General features: G+C 42.9%; 2 protein-coding genes across 10 annotated transcripts in view; both read left to right on the forward strand.

Annotated features, from left to right (window-relative positions):
- LOC108874015 (CDK5 regulatory subunit-associated protein 2) overlaps nt 1–23,058 on the forward strand; it is a 32,850-nt gene that overhangs the window by 3,854 nt on the left and 5,938 nt on the right. For 6 of the 9 annotated variants that reach the window (XM_018662355.2, XM_018662358.2, XM_018662356.2 and 3 more), the window contains exons 3-40: nt 967–1,028; nt 1,811–1,921; nt 2,434–2,510; nt 2,660–2,783; nt 3,097–3,275; nt 3,383–3,530; nt 3,730–3,783; nt 6,963–7,082; nt 7,184–7,303; nt 7,458–7,550; nt 7,789–8,007; nt 8,131–8,301; nt 8,432–8,542; nt 8,623–8,760; nt 8,910–9,089; nt 9,224–9,418; nt 9,534–9,725; nt 9,922–10,051; nt 10,148–10,287; nt 10,386–10,502; nt 10,644–10,781; nt 10,899–11,011; nt 11,141–11,280; nt 12,878–13,018; nt 13,134–13,243; nt 13,408–13,548; nt 14,081–14,182; nt 14,321–14,508; nt 14,597–14,912; nt 15,020–16,565; nt 16,739–16,840; nt 17,279–17,427; nt 18,429–18,835; nt 18,983–19,215; nt 19,603–19,654; nt 21,500–21,663; nt 22,470–22,814; nt 22,930–23,055. In XM_018662355.2, coding sequence (XP_018517871.1) covers nt 967–1,028; nt 1,811–1,921; nt 2,434–2,510; nt 2,660–2,783; nt 3,097–3,275; nt 3,383–3,530; nt 3,730–3,783; nt 6,963–7,082; nt 7,184–7,303; nt 7,458–7,550; nt 7,789–8,007; nt 8,131–8,301; nt 8,432–8,542; nt 8,623–8,760; nt 8,910–9,089; nt 9,224–9,418; nt 9,534–9,725; nt 9,922–10,051; nt 10,148–10,287; nt 10,386–10,502; nt 10,644–10,781; nt 10,899–11,011; nt 11,141–11,280; nt 12,878–13,018; nt 13,134–13,243; nt 13,408–13,548; nt 14,081–14,182; nt 14,321–14,508; nt 14,597–14,912; nt 15,020–16,565; nt 16,739–16,840; nt 17,279–17,427; nt 18,429–18,835; nt 18,983–19,215; nt 19,603–19,654; nt 21,500–21,663; nt 22,470–22,814; nt 22,930–23,055 — 7,194 coding nt within the window. Of the gene's footprint in view, nt 1–734; nt 882–966; nt 1,029–1,810; nt 1,922–2,433; nt 2,511–2,659; nt 2,784–3,096; nt 3,276–3,382; nt 3,531–3,729; nt 3,784–6,962; nt 7,083–7,183; nt 7,304–7,457; nt 7,551–7,788; nt 8,008–8,130; nt 8,302–8,431; nt 8,543–8,622; nt 8,761–8,909; nt 9,090–9,223; nt 9,419–9,533; nt 9,726–9,921; nt 10,052–10,147; nt 10,288–10,385; nt 10,503–10,643; nt 10,782–10,898; nt 11,012–11,140; nt 11,281–12,877; nt 13,019–13,133; nt 13,244–13,407; nt 13,549–14,080; nt 14,183–14,320; nt 14,509–14,596; nt 14,913–15,019; nt 16,566–16,738; nt 16,841–17,278; nt 17,428–18,428; nt 18,836–18,982; nt 19,216–19,602; nt 19,655–21,499; nt 21,664–22,469; nt 22,815–22,929; nt 23,056–23,058 lie in introns of those variants that run through there. The other 3 variants (XM_018662360.2, XM_018662357.2, XM_018662362.2) reach the window with 3 other exon arrangements.
- LOC108874017 (uncharacterized) lies at nt 3,792–6,954 on the forward strand. Its single transcript, XM_018662366.2, has one exon. It carries the CDS (start codon nt 5,761–5,763, stop codon nt 6,868–6,870), a length of 1,110 nt encoding a protein of 369 aa, XP_018517882.1. The 5' UTR covers nt 3,792–5,760; the 3' UTR covers nt 6,871–6,954.

A 23,058-nucleotide genomic window follows, 5' to 3' on the forward strand; every position in this document is an offset into this window, starting at 1 on the left:
TCCTGTATCAGGTGGGCCATAATAATGAAATATATCAATATCACAATCTGAAATTACATATACCGTATTAGAAGAGCTTATACATGTTGCACAAATTTTCCTCTTTTGTCAAATGAGAAAATAGTTTTGGGGAAGAAAAGGTTAAATTCCTTACAGCAAGATGTTGAAATAAGTATTGTTTTGGTATCCATTCCAATTGACATCAGTGCCTGACAGTAATAGCAGTATATAGAGTGGAAGATGGTCTTTTAACTCTTAACCTCTCAATAGCTCACAAAACTTACTTTAGCTGAACTTTTCCTGTAGTTATTCCCATACATGCCTACTTCAAAATACCCAAATGAACCCCTAGTGAATCTTGGAAAATAAGATCCAAGCTTAGCAGGCATCATCTTCTGCTGCTTCTGCTGTCTCACTACCCATCTTTCACTTTTCCATACTCTTAGCTTCTCCTCAGTAGTGGCCTCAGGATTTCTGTCAGTACTGTCAGTCATACTAGATCCAGGAATTAAGGGATAATGATTTTAAGGTGAGATCTAGATTTATGTTTACGTTGTAGATGTTAACTGAAGGCAATGAGCAAAACATCTCTCTAATTTGGAAATAAAACATAGATTAACCCATAGCTAATATTGCAAGTATGAGGGGTGATGTCGCTTTTCCTGTCAGGCAGTCAGCCTATGAATCAGGGGTTAGTGTTGTGAAATGTGTTGTTGACGAGTGTTACATGATCAGCTGCGGGGCTGCTTTCAGCTGGTATAAACAGGACTAGAAGCTGTCTCACCTCTGATGCCTCTGCAGTGAAAAACAAGACTACTTTCTCTTTCTCTTTATCTCCAAAATAAACTGATTGAGGAAAGCTGAGAATATGAGTTGTTCTTGTAAGCAAGGAAAAGTCTTTTCAACTGTATTGTGCAATAGATGTGACTCAAGTGAGTAAAAATGTAATACTCTGTTGTTTTACAGCTCCATCCTTCCCTGACAAGATGTCACCTATCAAAGCTCTCACCATGAAGGACTATGAGAATGTGAGTGATTTGTATCAAGGTTATATATGATACATAGGTTAACTAATGACAGTGACTTCTCATTGTGATTTATTAATTAATGTGAATGTAATACATTGAAACACTGAGCATGTCAGTATGAGGTTACACAGTCAATTTTACCCCGCCACAAACAGACAAACAGGTTATTATGATTTATTAAGCCTGATCCTCAGTCTGACTAACACCAAGCCGTACTGACCATTTATGGAGATTTAGTGATGAAATTTGTAGGAGGATGACTGAGGTAGACTGAAGCCTATATTTCAGCATTTGAGTGGAATGCACACTCAGATTTTTGGCTGTGCTGCCTGGCTGGCTGCATGATTAGAGGTTTACAGAGGGGTCCAGACTCCTGCCTCCTCGCTTTGACAGTCAGCCCCAACCCCCATTACCAGATGTATGCTGTTCTGAGCCTGGAGCACAATGATGCACAGTCTACTTCACACACACATATGCACTCAAACACACGTACAAGCATGAAGGCCTCCCTTCATTTTAACAATAACCATATATATAGTCCTCTTCTGCCATGTAAACATGCCCTGCCACTTTTCCCCACAGTTAATCTGTAGATCTTTGACCTATATTATGCATCTTAAACTTGTTCTCTTATCATTTGACATAAGTATAGGAAATTCAGATTTAATTCCTGGCTAGACAGAGACTACATTTTTTAATGCACCTTTTTCAGCAGAAGTGTTCAATTTCTCATTCAGTGATTTTCCTGTATATTAAAATGTTTTTGTAACATTCATCTGCAGCAAATCACAGCTCTGAAGAAAGAGAACTTTAACCTGAAGCTGCGCATTTACTTCATGGAAGAGCGCATGCAGCAGAAATGCGATGACTCCACTGAGGACATATTCAAAACGGTGTTGTATTTACTTTTTTATGCAAAAATGTGCATAAGCCTCCATGTCTTTGTCATGCATTTATATTGTCCCTCAATGCTTCATGTTGCATGTGACTCATTGTTTCCTAAATAAGATTACAACTTCAGCCACAACAGCAGCTGGATTTGGTTCAACCAAAACTTTTATGATCTTAGAACAGCTGTCTTGCCTTTTCATTGTTGTTTTTTTATGGAGTGAGATGTAAGCCCATTGGAATCTCCTAGTCTCATTAGAGCCACTGGTGCTTCTCATCTTCTCTTTTTTCCAGTGAATTTGAGAAGTGAAGTGTCATGTAAGAATGTTATCTTAATGTATACACTCTAAGATAAAACATGAGCTTTATTAAGTCGGTCATATTAACACTGCAGCTCTCAGGTAGACTGATTCCTAAGAATCTGTATAATATTTTTTCACTGTTTGTGCCAGTGTGTTTGTGATGACTCCAGATGTGCAGTTTGTGCTATAATGGACTGAACGTTGTCTGTTTATAGAACATTGAACTGAAGGTCGAGTTGGAGTCTATGAAGAGGGAGCTGGCAGAGAAACAGGAGCTACTTGTGTCTGCATCGTAAGTATTGTCTGAGTTGTACTGTGTTGTAGTTCAGTGTAAGTTCTTGTTAGGTTGATGTCATTTTAGTTTGCAGGCATGTGTCATGGAATGCTAGGGTTGGAAATGTATATGCACACTAAGATAATCTCCGACTGAATGTTTTTCAGGAAAGCGTTGGAGAGTCTGGCTGGTCGAGAATCAGGAGAACCCCAGCGTGTTAGAGAGCAAGCTCAGAGAGAGATGGATGCACTTCGAGATGCATTTAGCAAAAGGATAGCTGACCTAGAACAGGTGAGTCAGCCTATTGTCTCTTGGTCTCAAAAATCATGATAACCTAATTCCCTGTAAATTCATATTCATTTCTATGTTATATTAGTTTTCACTTACCCTTTTCCCCAAATTAACACCACACCTTAGTCTTATGTTCACTTTTGTTGGTGAGCATAATCTCCAGAAGAAAGAAATTTGTCCAAATTGTTCTGATTTAGGACCTAGTATGTGCATAGTGTGCAGTACAGTAAAAAGTTAGCCAGGGTTATAACAATCAGCACTGGTGAGAGTTGTTTCAGTAGTTGTCTCACTGGGTGTTTTTGCTTCATGTCAGTCTCTGCAAACAGCAGAGGAAGAGGTTGAGAAGATGGCAGCCATTGCAGAACAGGAAAAACGTAAGAATATTAACATGGAGAAGCAGCTCCAAGCCCTGGGTCCACCAAGCACCTTCACCCCTGTCCCAACCCCCAGCCCAGTCCACGACCTGCAGCAGGCCCTGCAGGAGAAAGACAAGTAGGGACACAAGATAAACACTGACACATTCATGTTTTTTTCTGTATTAACAAGTTGGTATCAAGAACGTTTTTCCAATGTTTTTTTTTCCCTTTTGCTCACACCAGTATTATTGAGCAGCTCAAGATCACTTTAAAGAACCAGGAAGCTTTGATCCATCAGAAGAAAAGTACAGACCAACAGACAGATGGACCGTCAGCCGACTGTGTTAAACAGCTGTCTGATCTCATCGCCAAGAAAGATCAAGAACTTGAGGTATGACTTTTGTATCTTGATATAGATTTGGAATTTCCCTCTGTAATGATGCAAAAACTCGTGAGATTATTTGAATTGAACAGTGCTACAAAAAATTATATCACACTTTACTTCCAGCCACTAAGTAACTTAATGTTAGATTCAGCACTACTTGAAATAAGGAAATATGACTGATTCACCTTTGACTGTCTCCCTTCAGGCACTGAGGGACGAGCTACATAGCGAGAGAGACAAAAGGCAACCGGACCATCAGGTTGGTGTTTGGATACTTCCTCTCTAAATCTGTGTGGTGTGCCATGAAATTGCTACTGTGCAGTGACTTACTTCTGGCCAACCACTTAGTCTTTACTTTTTTTGGCTTCTTTCCACCAGCCCATATTTTGAGGTCTTTGGCTGTTGTTTTAGTCTTTCCAACAGGGAGACTTTTTATGTCAATCATTGTTATATCATTCTTGCCCCAAACCAAAAGCTAAGTCATTCAAAAGTGCATTCATGTGTCAAGTCCTTCAAACCCAAACATTCAGACACCGACAGATATGGCTATGTTCTATACTGTGTGAGTGTAGGCACTGTTGACTTCAGAGGTTGTTCTGTTGACACTCAGGAAATGTACTTTGGCATGCTTTTTTTTCCACTGTGTGCCTCCTAGTGTTGTTCTATTTTAGTTCCATGGTTTAGTGAGAAGGCAGGGTGCTCTTGCTTTCTTGTGGTAATCTTGGAGCTTTAATGGGTTGTCTAATGTTGGTATCACAATAGGAAGCTTACATGGTTATAGCTGCTTGGGAGAGGAGGGAGTTTGGAGCAATCAGAATTGTCTCTGTTACATCCATGTGATAGCTACTGTTTCCACTGCTGGTGCTCCTTGATCATCACTAGTTTTGCTTGTCTGATTTTTGTAAGATATAGAGAAATATCTCAATGTCCTATAATCCCCTAACAGCTTACTAACATGCAATGGAGTATTTTTAAATCATTCTTTCATCTCTGTCTTTATTTTCTTTCTATCAGCTGTGTAGTGGCTATTTATCAAAAATCCAAGAGCCACTTATGCACCATGGGTGTGTAATGTATACAGACAAAAGAAGTTCATTGTCCAAACAACATCTGTAGTTTTTGCTGGTTTATTTATCCATTTCAAGCAAGGAAACAAAATAACAAAAGAATCTGGTGAAAAACCATAGGCATTACACTCTGTATGTTTGGGGGGTTTGATAAATATTTTCACACATATCATTAACATTAAATGTGAACACTGTTGACTGGGCTGATGTATTTTAATGTTTGATGGGTGGTAGTTAAATGTCAAAACAACCAAGTTTGTCTTTTAAGAAAGCTTTAAAAATACAGAGACAACACAGTACAGTTTGAAAATGGTCATCAAAGCCTTATGTAAGCTATTGGTGAAAGTACTGTGCTGCCGACGTTTAGAATAGAAAGCTGTTAGTTGGATAGTTTCCATGATTCTTGATTAGGGCTTGGTGTCTGGACTAAGGTCATGGTGTTAAGACTGGATTACCATGCTGTCTGGAGACAGTTCCTCAGAGAGTTATTTATGGCCACCCTTCTTTATTAAAGTAAATAAAAAAGTGCATCTTGTTATTGTCTGTTAGATCTGAGTAAACAAAAGAATGTTCTGCATTTGTTGCAAAGATTTTGAAGACTGGAGAAAATGTGTCTACTGGGGACATTTTTTGGCACGACAGGACTTCCAATGGCCTTTTTCTGACATAGATGTAATGGGATGTGTGACAACAGTGGTTACCAGAAAACACCTCCTGTAATCTTAAAGCGGATCTTTAGATGTGCTGCCAGGCAGGATGGACTCTGTATGGAAGGATTGGCTGCTGCTTTCTACCAGTCCCCTGGAGAGACACATGTATTGAGCTGACCTTCATACCTGATGTCCTCATCAAGGCATTTGGGAGTAGGTTTTCTAGAGATGGTCTGGCACTCGCCACGACACAGATCACTGCAGCAGTCCTAGAGGATTTGATCTGATTGAATGTGTGGGGGAGAGTGGAATAGAGGCGGGAGCAGGGATTATTAAAGGCTTAGGGCTTATAGTGCTCTGCACTCTGTGCCTCTCTCGCAGATGCAGGGAGAGAAAATGATAGATGCCTCGTCCATGGCTGGCAGGCTGACGACCATTAGGTCACTGGACAGTTTGTATCTCATTGAGAGGCTTTTTGGACTCATTTTAAGTGGGTGAGTCTGGAAGATATAAGGAGCCATGAAGGACCCATGTCGTATATGTGGTGTTCGTCTGGTCGGTAGCCAGTGTCGCTGGATCTTCAGCTCATCAGCACAGAGGAAGCTACAAGTCATCTTGTCCCATGTGCTGGGCTGGGAGGTGACTCGTGATGGGCGTGGAGAATTCCTCTGTGGGAAATGTGTTTTCCAGTTGGAGAAAGTGGTACAGTGTGACATTAACATCAGCCAGCTGCGGGATGAACACAACAGTCAGATCCAGAAGCTGCAGGCGGAGAAAGAACACCTGATCCAGTGCATCGTACACATCTACAACAAAAACAACACAAGCTTGGACAACAGTAATGGGGAGAGGACCAGGTGCAAGACTCCACCCAGGTCCTTCGGGCTGGGTAGTCCTGATGATGAGGTTGTATGTCAGCTGGCCTCTGAAGGACAGCAATTCAGGGAGACTAGAAGTGGTCACTTGGAGAATCGCATGAGAAGGTGTGTGAGTCTGGATGGAATTGTTAGTAGAGGGTCAGGACGTTCGGGCCTCAGGAGCAACAGGCTAGGATCAGGGGCAGGCCTTGATGGCTCTATGAAGAGCTTTGGTCTCCGAGGCACACGCCACCGTTCACAGAGCACGTACTTTGACCTGGTCCAACGTAAGGGCACGCTGCCTAGACCAGGATTCAAAACTCGCTCCACATCCCTGCAGTCCCTGAATCGAGACTTGTCCTCAGACAGTTCTTCAGACCCTCCATCCAAAGTAAAACTCAGAGAGACCAAGGTGTTTGTTGCCAGACGTGATGGAGCCGCTGGTGACCCAGGAGGAAAGATTCAGGCCAGAGCACTGCGCCACAGCTCCTCGAGTCAGCCTTCTGTGATCTCTGACTTGATCCAGCTCTTACGCTGCATCTCCAGGCAACAAGTCTCTGCCCCTGCAGGGAGCCGCATCCCTGTCCTGAAGAGGTTAAGTACTGGCCACCTCAACCCCCGAGCAAAGCGCAGACACAGAGAGACAGAATGGAAGTCTCTACATGACCTTACAGAGGAATTTGATGATGAATACACCTCTGTCAGAGTGGAGGTAGTTCTTTTTAGTAATTCCCGCTGGCCAAACCACTGTAGCACTGGTAATGAGCTGTGACATAAAACAACTTTGTTGCTAAACATTCTCGCTGGTATTAATTCAATTTCCCTTTCCTGTGTGTGTGCGTGCTCTCTGGGTTTGCCGAGAAGAAGAGTGAGGTTAGCCGATTGGAGTCCGTCAGTAAGCACCTGACTGAAGAGCTCACACAGGCAAAAAGCACCAATGAGAACCTGACAAAAACACTGGAGGATACCCAGAATCAGAACAAGGTACAGAGATTACTAAATTAATAACAAATATAAAACATTTTACTGAATATTTTGGAATTGGATAGAGAGGTTGCTTTTTCTAAGGTCCTTTATGTGAACAGACCCTGTCAGGGAAGTTGGAGGAGAAGGAGAATGAACTCAACTCAGAGAAGAAAAATGCTCTGAAGCGAGACAAAACAATCCAGGGGCTGACTCAGGTCCTCAGAGAAAAGGAAAAAGAGGTAAGGTTAATACTAGTATCACAAATATTATTTATTGTGGGGATCGTAACAGCTGTTTTTAACTGTGATAAGACTTAACCTGTGTGCTCCCACTTGTCTGTATTATACAATGCTCTAACACCAACCTGTCTGTCTTTCTCTGTGTATTACACAGATTGCAGAGCTGTGTCATGAGATTGAGGACAGGGATGATGCTTTGGCCAAAGCTAGAGAGGCGGCACATAAAGCCCAACTGCAAAAATACCAGGCAAGCTCTGCACATTTTTTTTATGGATCACTAAACCTTGACTCAGTTTAATAATGGAAATGTTAATACTAATTCGCTGCTCTGTGTGTGTTCATGCACTATGTTGCAAAGAGGTTAGAAACTCACAGAATGTTAAAGAAACTTTTCAGATGAAAGAGTATTTTTATCCACATCTTATCTCCATCTTAATGACAAATTGCAGCCTCTGTAATAAGTGTTTGTTGTATCTCCCTCTCAGGGAGTAGAGGAACACCAAAACCTATTAATGGCAAAACAAACAGAGCTAGCCCAACTCCAGGGGGAGCACCATGCCAAGGTGCTTGAAGCCCAAAAGCTACAGCGTGCCCTGGACAGGAAGGAGCAAGAGCTGGCTGATTTGCAGCAGGCAAAGGACCAGCTGGAGGTGGAACTGGATGACCTGCAACAGCAAAAGAAGAAGGGAGACAAAGCCCAGAACGTAAGGACAGTAGATGTCTAGTGAATATTTCTAGTTAAGCCATTAGATATTCTAAATCCTCTGTCTGTTCCCATACAAATATCTATGCTTTTGTGTGACAGTATTATAACTTATCCCCTCCAGGATCTGGCCAATCAGCTCAAGAAGCTAAGTGGTGAGATTGGGGAGAGGGAGAGTGCTCTGGAGCAGCAGTACCAGGAGCTGCTGGATCAAACCAAAAGAAAACTGCAGGCCCATGAAGTCACTATCCAACGGCTCACATCCACCTTAGCTGATAAAGAGCAGCAGCTACAGGTGACACAAAATTTCAAATTCTTGACCATAAAATTAAATCTTTTTGTGTGTATTAATGTTTTTTTTTTTTCATTTGGAAATCTGTTGTTGAATATATAGTTTTCACATTGTTTTTCTTGGTGTTCATCAGGAGTACATAAACATGGTCAGAGACTTTGAGCAAAGCAAAAGTCCAGGAGGAAATGATAATGTGCTTTCCAAGCTGCGGCAAAGACTGAAAGAAAAGGAGAAGGCTCTGGAGGTGCGCATTCTGTCTGTTTAATCTTCTCACCATGGTGATTGTAATTTGATTTTGACAGTCTTCTGTTTGCTCTCTTGCAGCAAGCACTGGATGAGAAGTTTGCTGCCATTGAGGAGAAAGATAATGAGATTCACCAGCTGCAGCTGTCTCTGAGGGAGAAAGAAAGAGACCTGGATAGGCTAAATAACTTGCTCTCTCACAATGAGGATACCATCAATGTGAGTAGCTAGCACTGTGTTTGATCAGGAACAAATGTCAGAAACAGAGGCCAGATTTCTGCCATTTGTCTTTATTATCAGTAATGAAAGTGTTTTTGGAGGTTCATATTAAGTTAAATGCATCTGTCTGCTGACTCCTCTCCTTCTAGAGTTTTGACAGTCTGATCAAGGAGAAAGATGTGGAGCTGCAGCATCTTGCCAACACTCTAAAAAACCTGCAGAGAGCCAAGCAAGATGTTGAAGATAACCTGAACAGATCATTGAGGGAGAAGGACTCTATCATCAGCCAGCTACAGCTCTCTCTGGAGGGCAAGACAAAGGACATGGATGTTAGTTGACAAATAATCACCCTCACACATTCTCAGATCTTCAGCTGTGTACATGGTGGTTTTTCACTAATCCAACCTGAGCTGTCTTTGTGAGGCAGATTTAGATTTTTCTAACTGCCTGCCTTTGTTTGTAGGAAATGGCTGAATCAATGCTGAACCAGTCGCAGACTCATGCACGTGACCTTGCCGAACAGATGGGCCAGAGGTTAAAGGTCACAGAGGCTATGTTGGCTGAGGCTGTGAAGGCCAGGGAAAGGCTGGTTGCTGACAATGAAAGCGCTGTGGAAGGACTGTTGGCTACAATCAGCAGCAAGGACCAACTTCTCAAGGTCAATATTTAATTATGAAAACATTTTTAGTGGTCTCATTGATTCATCTGGAGAAACTACATCACTTACCTTTTCATGTACTCATTCAGCATCTTTGATTATTGGGTCTATGCAGGAGTCTGCTGAGCGCCACAACCGCATGTTGTCTGAGCGTACTCTAGAGATTCAGGAACTGAAGAAACAGCTGTCTGACAAGCAACAGCAGCTTGCCACCGCTGAGAAGCAAATCTCCGCAAGAGCCCAGGAGGGTTGTATAGAGACTGCAGATCTCAGAGCCCTGCTTGCTGAAAAAGACAGCCTCATCAACGTAAGTTCCTCTGGGATACAGCGCAGTCACTCAGGTGTAAAATGTGCTCGACTTAGAAGCCTAACAAGGAGAGGAAATCAAAACTCCCAAAGAGAATAACACATACTCCTTTCCTCCATTCTGGTTTCCAATTACTTGGTGACCTCTCTGAAACCTGTTTTGATTTTATGGGCTTTATACCCTTGTAATTTTGCAGAAGCTTCTGCAGAGTGGTCAGGAGAGGGACCAGTTTCTGGCAGAGATGAGGCAGAAGGAGGAGCCTGAACATTTGCTGGAGCTCAGACAAACTATCCAGATCATGCAGGAGAAATTGGACGAGAGGGAAGGTAAGGCCTTTAGACCTTTTAAACCTCGTCACTGGATATTTATAAGTAAGATTACATGTCGGCCCTACATTTGATTCTATTTTGTCTGCACTGTAGCTGAGCTGTCGAGGAGGAACAGTGAGGATAATGTGGAGAACATTCCACTCTCCAAGAAGACGGTCGTCATCCTGAAGAAGGAGCTAGCACAGAAAACTGAGGCACTGAACAAAGCCCTGAAGAGGGAGAATGAACTGAAGGTTAGTTGGTTATAAGCATGTAATGATGTCCATAATTTGGTCACTGTTGCAAACAAGTGTCTTTTTGTGTAACCCCCTACATTATTTTCTTTATCCAGATTTCATTGGCAGAGCTGCAGTCACTGCTGTCTGAGCTGGAGGGTCGCAGTGAAGGTCAGGCTGCTAATATTGAGTCGCTGACAGCCACTCTCAAGACCAAGGATGAGATTATCAATGTAAGGATCCCTCCATTCATAGACTCACACTCTCTCAGTGACAGTCACTTTGGATAAGGAGCTTTTCTTCTTATTGCATTTGGACTCCATGACCTCTCCTCCAGCAGTCTGATTTCTCATGTTTTGTTTATGTCTATGCAGGTTCTTCACCAGCGCCTCGGTCACAGAGGGGAGGCCGACCATACCCAGGATCAGGTCATTGGCTCTGGCATGGAAAGATCATTCCCTGGGCTCCCACAAAGAGAGAGAACCTTGATTGGTGGAGACAGCCAACAAGAAGTAAACTAAAACATTTACATACTTTTTGTTGATGGAAATATAAGAAGCATTAAAAAAAAGTTATGCTTCATGCTTTGAGATTAAGATCATTGCCCTTTCATTTTCTGTCTCTCTAAGGCTTTGCCCACCATTATAGCCTTGCAACAGGAGCATGATGCTCTGAACAAAGCCCTGAGAGCTGAACAGCAGCTCTACTCTAGCCTTGTCAAGACTGTGAAGGAGCAGGACAGGTAGGGATAACGGTCACTGTAACTAACTATAATTGTAATAAATTAGTGAAAATTAAAAGATGATGTTTATTAGGTAGATTTTATTGATGAATAAACCTAAATCTGAGTATATTCATATGTGTATTGCAGTGCCCAGCGTCTCCATGCTCTGCAACTGGAGCTGACAGCGGTGCAGCTCCTCAGGCAGCAGCTAGAGGAGAGCATCAGAACTAATGAGGAGCTAAGGGATGAGTTGGAGAGAGAGATGCAAAGAGCCAAGCTCAGAGAAGGTGCAGTGCAAACACACTGGGTGGTAGATGACAGTGGGGAGTGAATGAAAGAATAGAAATAAAGAAAAGACAGGAAGGGAAATAGAAGAGGAAAGAGCATGTTTATTACTGAAATGTAACACTTAGGAAACTATAGCTCAGAAATACATATATCTGTAGCTCCTAGGGAACACACATACACAAACACACCTGTCTTCATTATCTAATGTGTTTACCCCAATAATACCTCCTGTCTTCCATGCGTCATTTCATTCTGCATGTACACCTGGTCCCTTCACTCTTCTTTGTGCACATTCTGTTTATTGTTCTTCACATCATCACCTTCTCATCTCCATGTCTTTGTCCATACTGCCTGTTTTCTCTGTCACTCTTCAAATGTAAAGGCTTCACACACATTTCCACACAGTTTTTCAGTTTGTCTGTCCTTTATAAAAAGCAAATAAAGGCTGCTGTTGGCCTGTCTTCTCTCTGTCTCTCACTTTTAATGTGCTGTCTGCTTGTTTTGACTCTTCCATTATAACATTTGGTTGTCTCTAACACCCCTCTGGTTATTAATCCAACCCATCCAACCATCTGTCACATGAATTAGATTCAACTGCAAACGCATGTGATTGTATAATAACTTTTAAAAAAGGTATTAAAGGTTATTATACTGTTATAAAAAGACAGAATATCCTACTACAGTATAGCTTCCCTGCAATTGACCCTAACAAAAAAATCCTAAGGTTATTATCTTATGACATCACATGGTTAATGTAGTCAGTGATTTAGATGTAGTGTGACGTTAGGTCGCAGCTTTGAGACTTATTACAAGCGTCACTGTGTGGTCAGGTAGTCGTCTAAGCCACATTACTTCAGTATCTGTCCACATGCATGTGTGTGCTCGCCCTTGTGTGCATTCTCATACCCCGCCCCCATCTAAACAGAGCCAGGTGTATAAATAGGTCAGCTGTAACTAACAGGCCCATGGCTTACATTCACACTGAATGCAAAATAGTTGGTGTCACAGTAATTACCACAGATTGTTTCCATATTTCTTGTTTTGGTTATATAATCATTATAATTTGCACATAACATACGCATATGTGCATGTATTCTATATGTAGGCAGACACACAAAATTGTGACCATATATTTATATTGATGTATTTTTTTGAATGTATGTTTTTCTGTGGCTACAGATTCTAAACTTGTCTTCACACACTACAGCTTTTTGTCTTTAATTAATTTTTATTACTACACTCAAATAATGGAGAGTTTATTATGTATTCAGTAAGCATGTCAAAATGCATCAAATTAAATCACAAAAAATCTCAGCTCAAATTCATTATGAATTTTTTGAAATTACATTCAGAAGAGGTCTACACAGATATGTACCCATCAGCTATTAAATATCTAATTTGGTCTTTTTTTCTAGAACTGCATTAAGTATGCATTTATAGTTTTTTTGTTGTGAAAAACTACAAAGAAAATAAAGTCACACAAAGTAAAAAAAATCCTGATTTATTTACGCACTGAATAGCATTACTGCATGGTATTATGTACTTTCTTGGCATGCAGAGACACGGCTGTGTGTAACCCTCTGTGTATTCATACAGGTATGGACCTCATTGATCCTAAAGAACTGGAGAGCATGAGACATCAGCTTGAAGATGCTCAGCGCTGGAATGCTTCTCTGCAGGCTCGCCTAGGAGCCATCCAGAACCGTGGAGGAGGGGTCGGTGGGGCCAACGATGGTGGTACGACCAGAAAAAATACACTGGATTTCACATTCCAATGCGTCAAGCAGTGGTTGTCAAGAGTTTCAGCAGATGGGAATCTTTTTGTGACTGTAATATTTTTTCTGTGCTTTAGGTGACACTTTGAGTTTCATTGGTGATCAGACTTCCTACATGAGTATATGTGTGGGAGACGGGGAGGATGACAGTTTGTCTTCACTCTCGCCAAAAGAGCTCAAGCAGAAGGTAAATGTCTTTTTAAACTAATAAATCTGTTTGGGGGGGGGGAGTATTGTCCCTCACTCTCTCTGAATTTATAGCCTCATAAGCGGTATTAATAATACCTATGACATTAAGAGGAGAAAGACAGCCATGCAAATGGAAAAAAAAAATGTGCTTCTGTGTTTTAGGTGCTGGACCTTCAGGATTGTGTTAGCAGACTGCAGACTATAAATTACGAGTTGCAGAGCCGATTGTCACTATTGGAGAAGTCAGAGCATGACGTTTACAACAAAGAAGGCAAAGACATGGCCAGCAGCCCCTGGAAACAGGTCAGAAGCTACAACAGACAGCTGCAGATGGAGGAAGCTGTGGTGTCAAAGTTTATTCCCTAAACCTTACAACAAACAATACGTTTTTGTCATTTCTCTAATAGTTTGTACACTATGTCCACATTCAGAGAACACTTGAAGAATCACATTTGAGTCATTGTCTAACATCCACCTTTAGTAGCTCCTTTCTAACCTTTGAACCTACATCTTGACCTCTGCTCTGTCTAGACTGTTACTAATGTCTCTTTACTATATGTCTATATTAGATGTCTGTATGTCTTATTTCTATAACAAGTGTGTTTCTTGTCTGTAGTAGAAGATACCCTCTTTTTCTATCCTTCACCTTTCCTAACCAGTCCCTGTTTTTTTATCTCTTTGTCCCATGAAACGGTCTCTTCTTCGCCATGCCACATTAGACACATCATGCCATTCTGCTGTTGCTGTGCAGTGTTTTATGGATTCTGTTCCCTCATTAAGTTTTTCTTTTACCGAGCCATGTATGTCATACTCGCCTCCCATCCCATTACTCTAGCAGCTAGAGAAGGCCCAGGACACACAGCCTTTGGCTCACACTGACAGGATGCATCAGCCTGGTAGCGATAAAGCGAGCCAGACAGACATCAAACTAGGACAGGTATGAAAGACATGATCATTTGATCATTTCTCAAACTCTGAAAAGGTTTTGAAATATTTTAGAATGAAATTAAAACTCAATACGAAGGGGGATTTCCTTTTTCCATGTTTCATTTACATTATACTATGTTGGTTTTAGATGGTGTTTGCAAAGCTGTTGGGTGATGAGAGTATGGACAGTGGCCTTGGCCAGAGTAGAGAGCATACTCAGTCTGGCAACAACACTTTGGACACTGGAGAGAGAGATTCTAGGGAGAAGAACAGAGATGTAATGGCACTTAAATCACTGCTGACTGATTTTGGGGCCTCATCAGTCTCGCACCTCAGGTGGGTTTTTTTCCTCAGCAGTTTCCAGATCCTACCTCATATCTTGAATGTAAGACTCAGTAAACTAATCAGACTTCCCTTATTGCAGAGAGAAGCTGCTTGGACTTCAATCAGAAAATGTAGAGCTGCGGGGTCTCCTGAAAGAACAAAAATCTACTGAGTGTAAAGAGAAAGAGAGTACAGATGCCTCGGGGAACAGCAGCGATGGACAGGCTGAATTGAGGCAGAGTACGGAAACACTACAGGACAAGGAAAAGGAAGACAAGACCTCTAATGAGATGTCAGATGGGGAGAAACCTTTCACAACAGAGCTATTTGTCAGCACTGCAGATGGGATGGAGAGCCCACAAACTAAAGGCCAGTCACACAGCAGGAGCGGAGATCACAATGTCGCAAAGCATGGGGTAAGTTTTGTTCTGCAGTAGCAGTAGAAAGACACAATATATCACTGTCTGCATGAAGTCTAACAGTCTGTTTTTTATATCTGCTGTTCTACTTGTTTCACTTGTAGGCTGGTGTCAAATCTCGCCTTCCTGTTCCTGTGAGACTGAGAGTGACAGGTAGCAACAGCAGGCAGCCTGTTAGCTCTGAGCATCTGAGAACTGACGCACTTCAGCACCTTCATCCAGATGAGGTCTACGGGTCTGACCAGCAGTTGCATGCAGGCTCTGACTCCCCAGTATCACTCCAGCAAAGCACTTCACCCTCTTCCACAATCAGATATGCACACCGTAGCGGCAGTCCAGTAGAGTCGGACAAGGGCTCTGAAGCCGGACACAGACTGGATAACAACGCCCAGGCTGACTCGGATCTTTTCACTCAGCTGGAGCTCCTCCACCAGGAGTGCCAAGAGAAAGAGGCCTTGATCGACAAGCTTGGTGAGCAGCTTGCTGATTGGGATGAGCTCCACACTCAGCTTCAGGAAAAGGAACGTCTTAATCGGCAGTATGTAGAGGCCTTACAGGCTGCAGAATCCACCATTGCCTACCTGACTGCCTGCAGTCTGGACAACCAGGGGGGATTTGGGTCACATACCAGTTCAGGCACAGGCTCTGGTTGTGCAGGTTCAGATGCTGCCCTCCATGGCAGATGTATGGAGCTGCAGAAAGTCCTACAGGACAAGGAGGAGCTCAACAACCAGCTTATAGAGCTTCTGAGCATGGCAGAGAAAGCTATCACTTCCTCTTACAGCCAAGAAAAGAATCCAGAAATCAGTGATCTTTGCTTGAAGATAGAGGATGCCTTACAGCAAGTGAACGCATTTTCCAATAGAGAGAGCCCAAGAGGTGTTTTTGGAGGCACTGACGACTCTATGCAGGAGTTGCAACGACGCGCAGACACTTTACAGGAGGCACTTTGGGAGCAGAACAGGCTCAATGCGGAGCTGCAGGAAAAATTGAGAGCTGCAAATGCTGCTGCACAACAGGGCCACAACAGTAACAGTGTTGGCCAGGATGGTAAGGAGTCGGAGGAGCACAATGGGGCAATGGGAGGTTCTGATAATACTATTTTAAATCAGGAGATGACCAAAGTTCTAATGAACTGCCTCAGTGCAACAGAGTCTGCGGTCGCCTCTCTAGCAGAACACTGCACAAACCTCGGCCCCTTGACTTCCGCCATATCGCCACAGATCAGCATTGACCTGCAGATGAATTTAGACAAACTTCACAGAGCCCTGCAGGAGAGGGAAGAGCTGGGTGAACCCACCCAGCCAACAACCGAATCCAGCAGCAGTCAGTCCACCACTTCAGCTAGAGCAAATGGACAACCTCACCAAGAGCTCCATCAGAATCTCTCTCTCCTCTACAAGGTCTTCACTGATCTCTCCCACAGGATTTCTGAACTGCAGGCTTCCCTACAAGAAGAGAGGGGCCGGAGAGAAGAGAGCGAGGCCCACAGGACAGTGCAGGATGGCAAGGGGCTACCACCAAGTGTTCAGATCCAGCTGGAGACTCTTCATAAGGCACTGAGGGAGAAGAAGAAAGCCTGTAAAAACCTGGAGGAGAAACTGGCCACTGCTCTTACTGAGACAACCTCCCCTGAAACTGCACGGAAAGGTAAGATAACACAGTTCAGATTTGTAATAATTATGTGACAAAGGCATATACATGTTAAGTTGATCCCTTATGTTAATCCAGATTGATCAGGAACACCATAAAGGAGCGAGACAAGATTCTGTTCACGTTAAATGATTTCTTCCTAACCCAAAATATATTACCTCCAATGCCAGCTCTGGAGCAGGATGACAAAGGCGTGCAGGTGGATTTGCAGGACCTGGGTTACGAAACCAGTGGCAAGAGTGAGAACGATAGGGAAGAGAGCAGTAGCACAGGTAGACTGCCTCTAGACAGACTCTGCATGTCTGTCTGCTGAGCGGACACTAATCACACGTGGATAGATTCTCTCTCTATGTCTGCATGAGGAGTGAACAAAGGCAACTGTAACACACTGTCTCTCACCTTGAGAAATGTTTTCTGTTTGGGTCTCATAACTGCACAGTCTCTCTTCTGGTTTTAACCTGGTATTTCTTGGCACTATTCCCAAATTTGAATGGGCTGTCAATATTCTGCATTGACAAATTCTTGCATGTTTCCACTCTGAAGTTTGGGAATGTCTTTCCAGCACTCATTAACCTTTCACTTTTATTTCTTGTCTGTATATCAACAGAAGTGATTTTATTTCCACATGGCACTATCACCTTTTGTTTAGCACAACCTCAGATATTTGTCTGTTCTTTATTTGACTGTTTTTGCATCTCTTATGTTGCCAGATCTAGAGGTTGGTGTGAACCCTAGTTGCAGTGCCTCTAGCCTGCCTTCCCTACTGAAACATGAACAGGCGACCTTCTCCTCTACTGAAAACCTGGACTCAACCTCCAGCACCCCATACCCTAGTTCCCCAGCTCTCAGCTCTGCCAAGGTATTCAACTTATCATTTGCTAAACCCTTTCTTTTAACAACAGTTGTTCAGTCATAGTGTACCAGCTGTAACTAGGTGCAACAAGACTGTTAAGTTTTGGTTTTCCCCATAAGTTCATTGTACATGGGGCTATAGTATATATAGATATATTTACTGTAGATACTCAGTATTTTAAGCCTTTCAGTCTCTCCAAAAACTAAAATACAGGCACAAAAGTATAAGAAATTAGTTAGTGTTTGTTTCCTTGAATGCACACTGTAATCATTAGCATGTCTTGCTTAACTAGCTCATCAGCTACAGTAGTCAAGGCCAAGAAACATCTCAACAACTAAAAACATTAGTTTGTAGAGCTATAGGTTACATTTGAAAAAAGCTGTTTTCACACCTAGCACATCTACTGTGTTGTCACCCTGGATGCTATTGATAGATCAGAGTGTGGGATAATATTAGTATCTCTGTCCTGTTCCTGTATCTGAGGAAGTTTACATTCAAGCAACCCCAGTAAATGTTACCTGAGATAGCTTTATATTTTCCAAACACAAGCTTTTGTCTTGATACTTTTCTCTTATGGTGAAAAAGGAACCACATAAGCAAGTATGTAACTTAAGCAGCCAAACAAGGTAATGTTAGAAAAATAACCGTTCAATCTTACTCTTTTCTCAATCATACTTAGAATATTAGAACTAACTAGCTCTGCAATATTACTGACACAATTCTGTTTATTTCTATGTTCTAAATGACTCGTCAGCTGACAAGGATGCTGACTTTTTGCCTGGTAAAGCTTTGGCCTCAGTGTTTTAGCATGTTCGCATGTTTTCAGCTCTCAAATACCTATTTAATAAGTCTTTCACAGGCTGCTCATTTTAAAGTGAGTCAGTTAAAATATTTTTAAAAAGTTAGCCAGGGGGCTAACTATAGCTTAATTGACTATATATTTTATAACCCAAATATACAGCAAAAACCAATATTTGAATTTTATTAACCTTCTCGTCTGTTTTCAGGTCAGTCTGAAAAGCCTGCAGGTCTATGATGAGTACGGTGTTTCTGAGGACCCTCTCCAACTTCAGGCACAAGTCAGAGAGCTGAAGGTCCAGCTGGAAAACCAGACCAAGGTCATCCTCCAAATGCAGAATCTTCTGCGCAGGAACTCCCTCTCCAGTGACCTTGCTGCCAACACCTCTGACCCATCCATCATCATCAAGGATCAAGAAGGGACACAGAAGGAGGACCTTGGCCAAGATAGGGGCCACAGAACTGGGCAGTTAAGGGAGAAAAAGGAGGGGGAGAACCAGGCGATGAAGGATAAAACCAGCCGTCTGAATATGGAACTGGAAAAAGAGCGGACACTGAACAGAAGCACAAATGAACAGCTGCCACAGACCCGCAGCCGCTCTACATCACCTGCCAGGTCAGCAGTCTTTTTCACTGCATTATCAATATTTTGCTCTTTTAACACCAAGTAAATGCTGCACGGACAGTTTGTAAATCAAACCCAGACTTGTGCTATAACCTTGGTGTTTGTTCCCTGCTTGTCCTCATTGTGTCTTCTCCACAGACTGGACTCCCTGGTACAGTCGCAGGCCAGGGAGCTGTCACAACTGAGGCAGCAGATCAAGGAGAGCCGCAGGCTGGGAGCCCTGCAGCGTCGGCAGCTGGAGGAGCTGAGCAAGGCGTTCAAAGAGCTGCTGCAGGCCAGCGAAGTCGACTACTACATGGGGGAGGTGGTCAAAGAGCAGCTGGACAAGAGCCTGAGTCTTCTGGACAGACTGGAGGGACGGCTGGACAAAGGTAGGTGCTGCTGCCTTCATGGTATCTGCATTTGTTGTCTTTTGAGAAATGTTGCTAATCAGAACCACACTGCACAAACATAGTTAATTACTTTATATTAGTGATTTATGATACATAACTGTGCCAAACCACATAAAACGCCAGCCAGCACACGTGCAAATAAAGAATGATTTTGGGATCTCAACTGACCATTGTCTGACTGGTCAATAAATTAATCCTACTTAATCTCAATACTTAGTAGAACTTAAGCAGGAAAGGAGTTTTAGTCATATGAAAAAAGTTAAGGTTTAACAAAGAGAATGCAGAGAGATGAAAACAAAAGAGCAGTCACCCATAACTGATTTTTACAGACAGGTCTTTGACAGCATCTTTTCCTCTGTCTGCTAGGAGAGAGTCATCTGGATAATGAGGATGTGGCGGCTCTGGAGCTATCGCGCAGGTACGTCTCAAACGCTCAGTCTGTACTCGCTTATTGTTGACATCCTAATTGACCAACTGCTGGAAAACGGACATCTGTAATGTTTTCACCATCCGGTCCATTTTATAGTTAGATTTAAGATGGTTGGGTGAAATCAAATTTCCTTGATACTGCTAACATTTCAAAGGACTAGTTCAACATTTTGGGAAATACGCTTATATGGTTTGAAGTGGAGTTAGATGAGAAGACTGAGAAGCTGTTATGTAAATATAAGGGTAGTACCAGCAGTCATAGGGGGAAACAGCCTGGCTCTGTCCATTGGCAACAAAATGGTAAGAAAATCTAGCACATAATCCTTTATTAGATTGACAACTGTCGTCTTTACACTTTTTGCACAAATGAAATAAAGGCTGTGCTGTATTTAGTATATGGACAACAATTGTATCAGTCTTCTCATTTAACTCACTTAAACCATGTAAGTGAATTTCCCAAAATGTTGAACTGCTCCTTGAATGACATGGGTATTGCACATAAGATCTGTCTTTATGCACTCTATATGATATACTATTGTTGTCTTAAGTCTTAAAAATTAGAAAATCATCTCACCGGGGGCATTTATTGGTTCAGATTTAATAATCAGCAGGGACAACTGTGCTAATAATGTGTTTTTACCAATCACTGATTCATGATCAGTGATTGGCTGATCATCAACTATGATTTCTGCACCCAGGAAAGAATTACTGTACCTCTAACCTAGCTCACATTTCTGTATCAGAAATAATGCTCTGTATTCTTTATAGACTGTATTTTTTTAATGGTCACATGGTCCATGTCACTGTTGTGGAGTGGAGGGTCGTTTGCTGAGCTGTTTTGATGATGTTTGTCTCATGACCCTTTTAAAGCCCTCTGCCCCACCTCCCCCTAGACAAATTGCCTTATGACCCTGGGCGGTGCATGTGATGTTGGTTTTGAATAGCGTCCTGCTGTTGACCTAATTCTGTGTGTGTCAACCAAAACATTAGGGTCACACTGCCCCTAACTGGGTCACTGGTGTCTCTCAGGAATCAGGACATCAACAGAGAGCACAAACAGCTCATGTCAATTTTCATCCATTTATGACCCTCTCAGTTCAAGCAATATTTTTCTAAAAGCAGATTAATTATTAAGCTTTGTATAAAACACAGAGATAAGTAGTTTTTTTTTGTTTTTGTTTGTTTGGTTGGTTGGTTGTCTTTTTTTTTTCCGTCACAATTAACACATTTTTCAGCAGTGTTTCCGTATCATTAGATTAGAAATGAAAGCTGCTCATATTGACATATGTTCATCCCTATTATTACTGATGTGGGCAGTCTTGAGAAGCAATGGCAGGGATCGCTGTCACTGCTGTCCTACGAGGAGAGCATGAGAGATCCTCCTGATAGCCCAGCTAGGATCCAGCAGGAGTTAGATAACCTGCGTCTGGAGCTAGAGGGCGAGAGAGAGCTGCTGCAGCAGAGCATCAGCGTCCTCGTCCAGCAAAATCTCACCCTGGCTGAATGCACCAGGGAGCAGCTGGACCTGTGAGTGGGTTTGATCCCGACAGGGCAGCATGACGTTTGCTGTGAACTCCTCTTTCCTATTTTCCAGCTGTGTGTTTCCACTGAAAGTTGGAAGTCCTCTGGTTGGAAACATTTTTCTGTCTTTCAGTTACATCACTCTCTTGGGTGCTGTTCCTCAATCTGAGTTTTTGTTTCACATTGTTTCGCTCAGCAAAACCCAGCGAGATGATGTGATGGATAAAATCCAGCTGTTGGGTGTAAAGACTGAGACATCCCAGCTGGTATCAACATGACTCATTCCTCCTCCTCTCCTTCTTTCTCCTCACAGGCTGGCTAAAGAGCTGCAGGAGAAGAACCGTCTCATCCAGAGCCTGCAGAGCCAGTTCAGAGGCCAGAGTCCCAGCAGCCACCACAGCTCTCACTCTGATCTGTACCACTCAGACAGGACCTCTTCCTCCTGCCACAGCACACAAGGTGGCAGTCGAGCTCACAGTAAGCAGATGCAATACTTAAAGTATAGTCTTAATAATTGAATTTATTTTAGAGTGGGTGTGAAAGCCAAGTCCAATTATAGTCTTGAGTGTCAAAGACACCAGGCCCAGCCAGGTACAGCGTGCGCTAGACTATGATTAAATATGTTTGCTCCATTAAAAATGCATATTTTTCCCCTTTTCTTGCCTCAGTGGCATGTCACTGAGATTACCTGAGTCCTTGTCCACAGCCTGGCCGGTCTAGTCGCAGCCTGTAACGGCACTTATTTTCCACTCAGACCCATTCTGTTGCAGCGAGGCGTCCCGCAGGACAAAGCACGCCGGCCAAGGGCAGAGCAGGTGTCCAGTTTCAGTCCACCTCCACTTAAAGTTGCATTATTCAGTGGCACCTATCCGGTTCAATCTTCAAATTGTGTTTCCCTCGGGAAAAGAGACAGTGGAGGCTATTACAGCGGGAAGTGAAGCATGTGGATATGTGAGAGGTCCCTGACAAGGGCCTGTCCACCTAGTCACATTTCCCTCAATGTTTGCTAACACTTACCTCTTTGGCTCCTGACATGTCAGTAGTCATCTTGTTCTGCAGCTACTTGTGTTAGCATGACGGCTACGGGTGACATTGTGCTTTACCAACTCCAACTTTATTTCCTGAAGCATAACCTAGTATTAATTTAGCGATTTAATACTGGGTGATAAATGATGAAATTCTGATTTTAAGACCACAGAAGATGAATAAATGCATTAATATCTATCTTTTACATTTTCTTTGTTAATGTATCTGCCTGTTGTTGTTTCTCTGTGCATGTTTAGGCCAGCGACACCCCTCTGATTGGACGGGAGCAGCTGTCACTCCTGTAGGTGGAGCTCAGGAGGAAGGTGTGTCCAGACACAGGGACGCTGCCAGCAGACTGCAGGGCCTGCAGAGGGAGAACGGGCGACTGCAGGAGCAGCTGAGAAGCAGCGAGGAGCTCAACGCCTCCCTGCGCAGCGAACTGGACCTGCACCGCTCGATTATGGCCCAGAGCAGCTCCCACCATCAGGAACAGGATCAAGGTAACGACCAGGAGGGGTCAGGGCCTCAGACTGGAGCACATAAACAAGACGGAGACGCGGCAGCGAAGAATGGTGCCGAGCAGCCTCACACGATGAATTCCGGTAAATATCATCAGGATATCTCTGTCTCTGCTTAGATTTTCCTTTTTAAAATCTGTCTCTTAAAGTTCAGTTGAAGTATTCCTTTTATTTAACTTTGTGCATGTGTGTCTGTCAGACCTGCTGGCAGAACATCTACAAGAGATCCGCGCTTTGCGGCAACGCCTGGAGGAGAGCATCCACACCAACGACCGTCTCAGGGAACAGCTGGAGAGGAGACTAGCTGAGGTGGAGAAAGACCCAGGTA

The sequence above is a fragment of the Lates calcarifer genome, linkage group LG9, assembly GCF_001640805.2.
Source record: "Lates calcarifer isolate ASB-BC8 linkage group LG9, TLL_Latcal_v3, whole genome shotgun sequence".
Lineage (NCBI taxonomy): Eukaryota > Metazoa > Chordata > Actinopteri > Centropomidae > Lates > Lates calcarifer.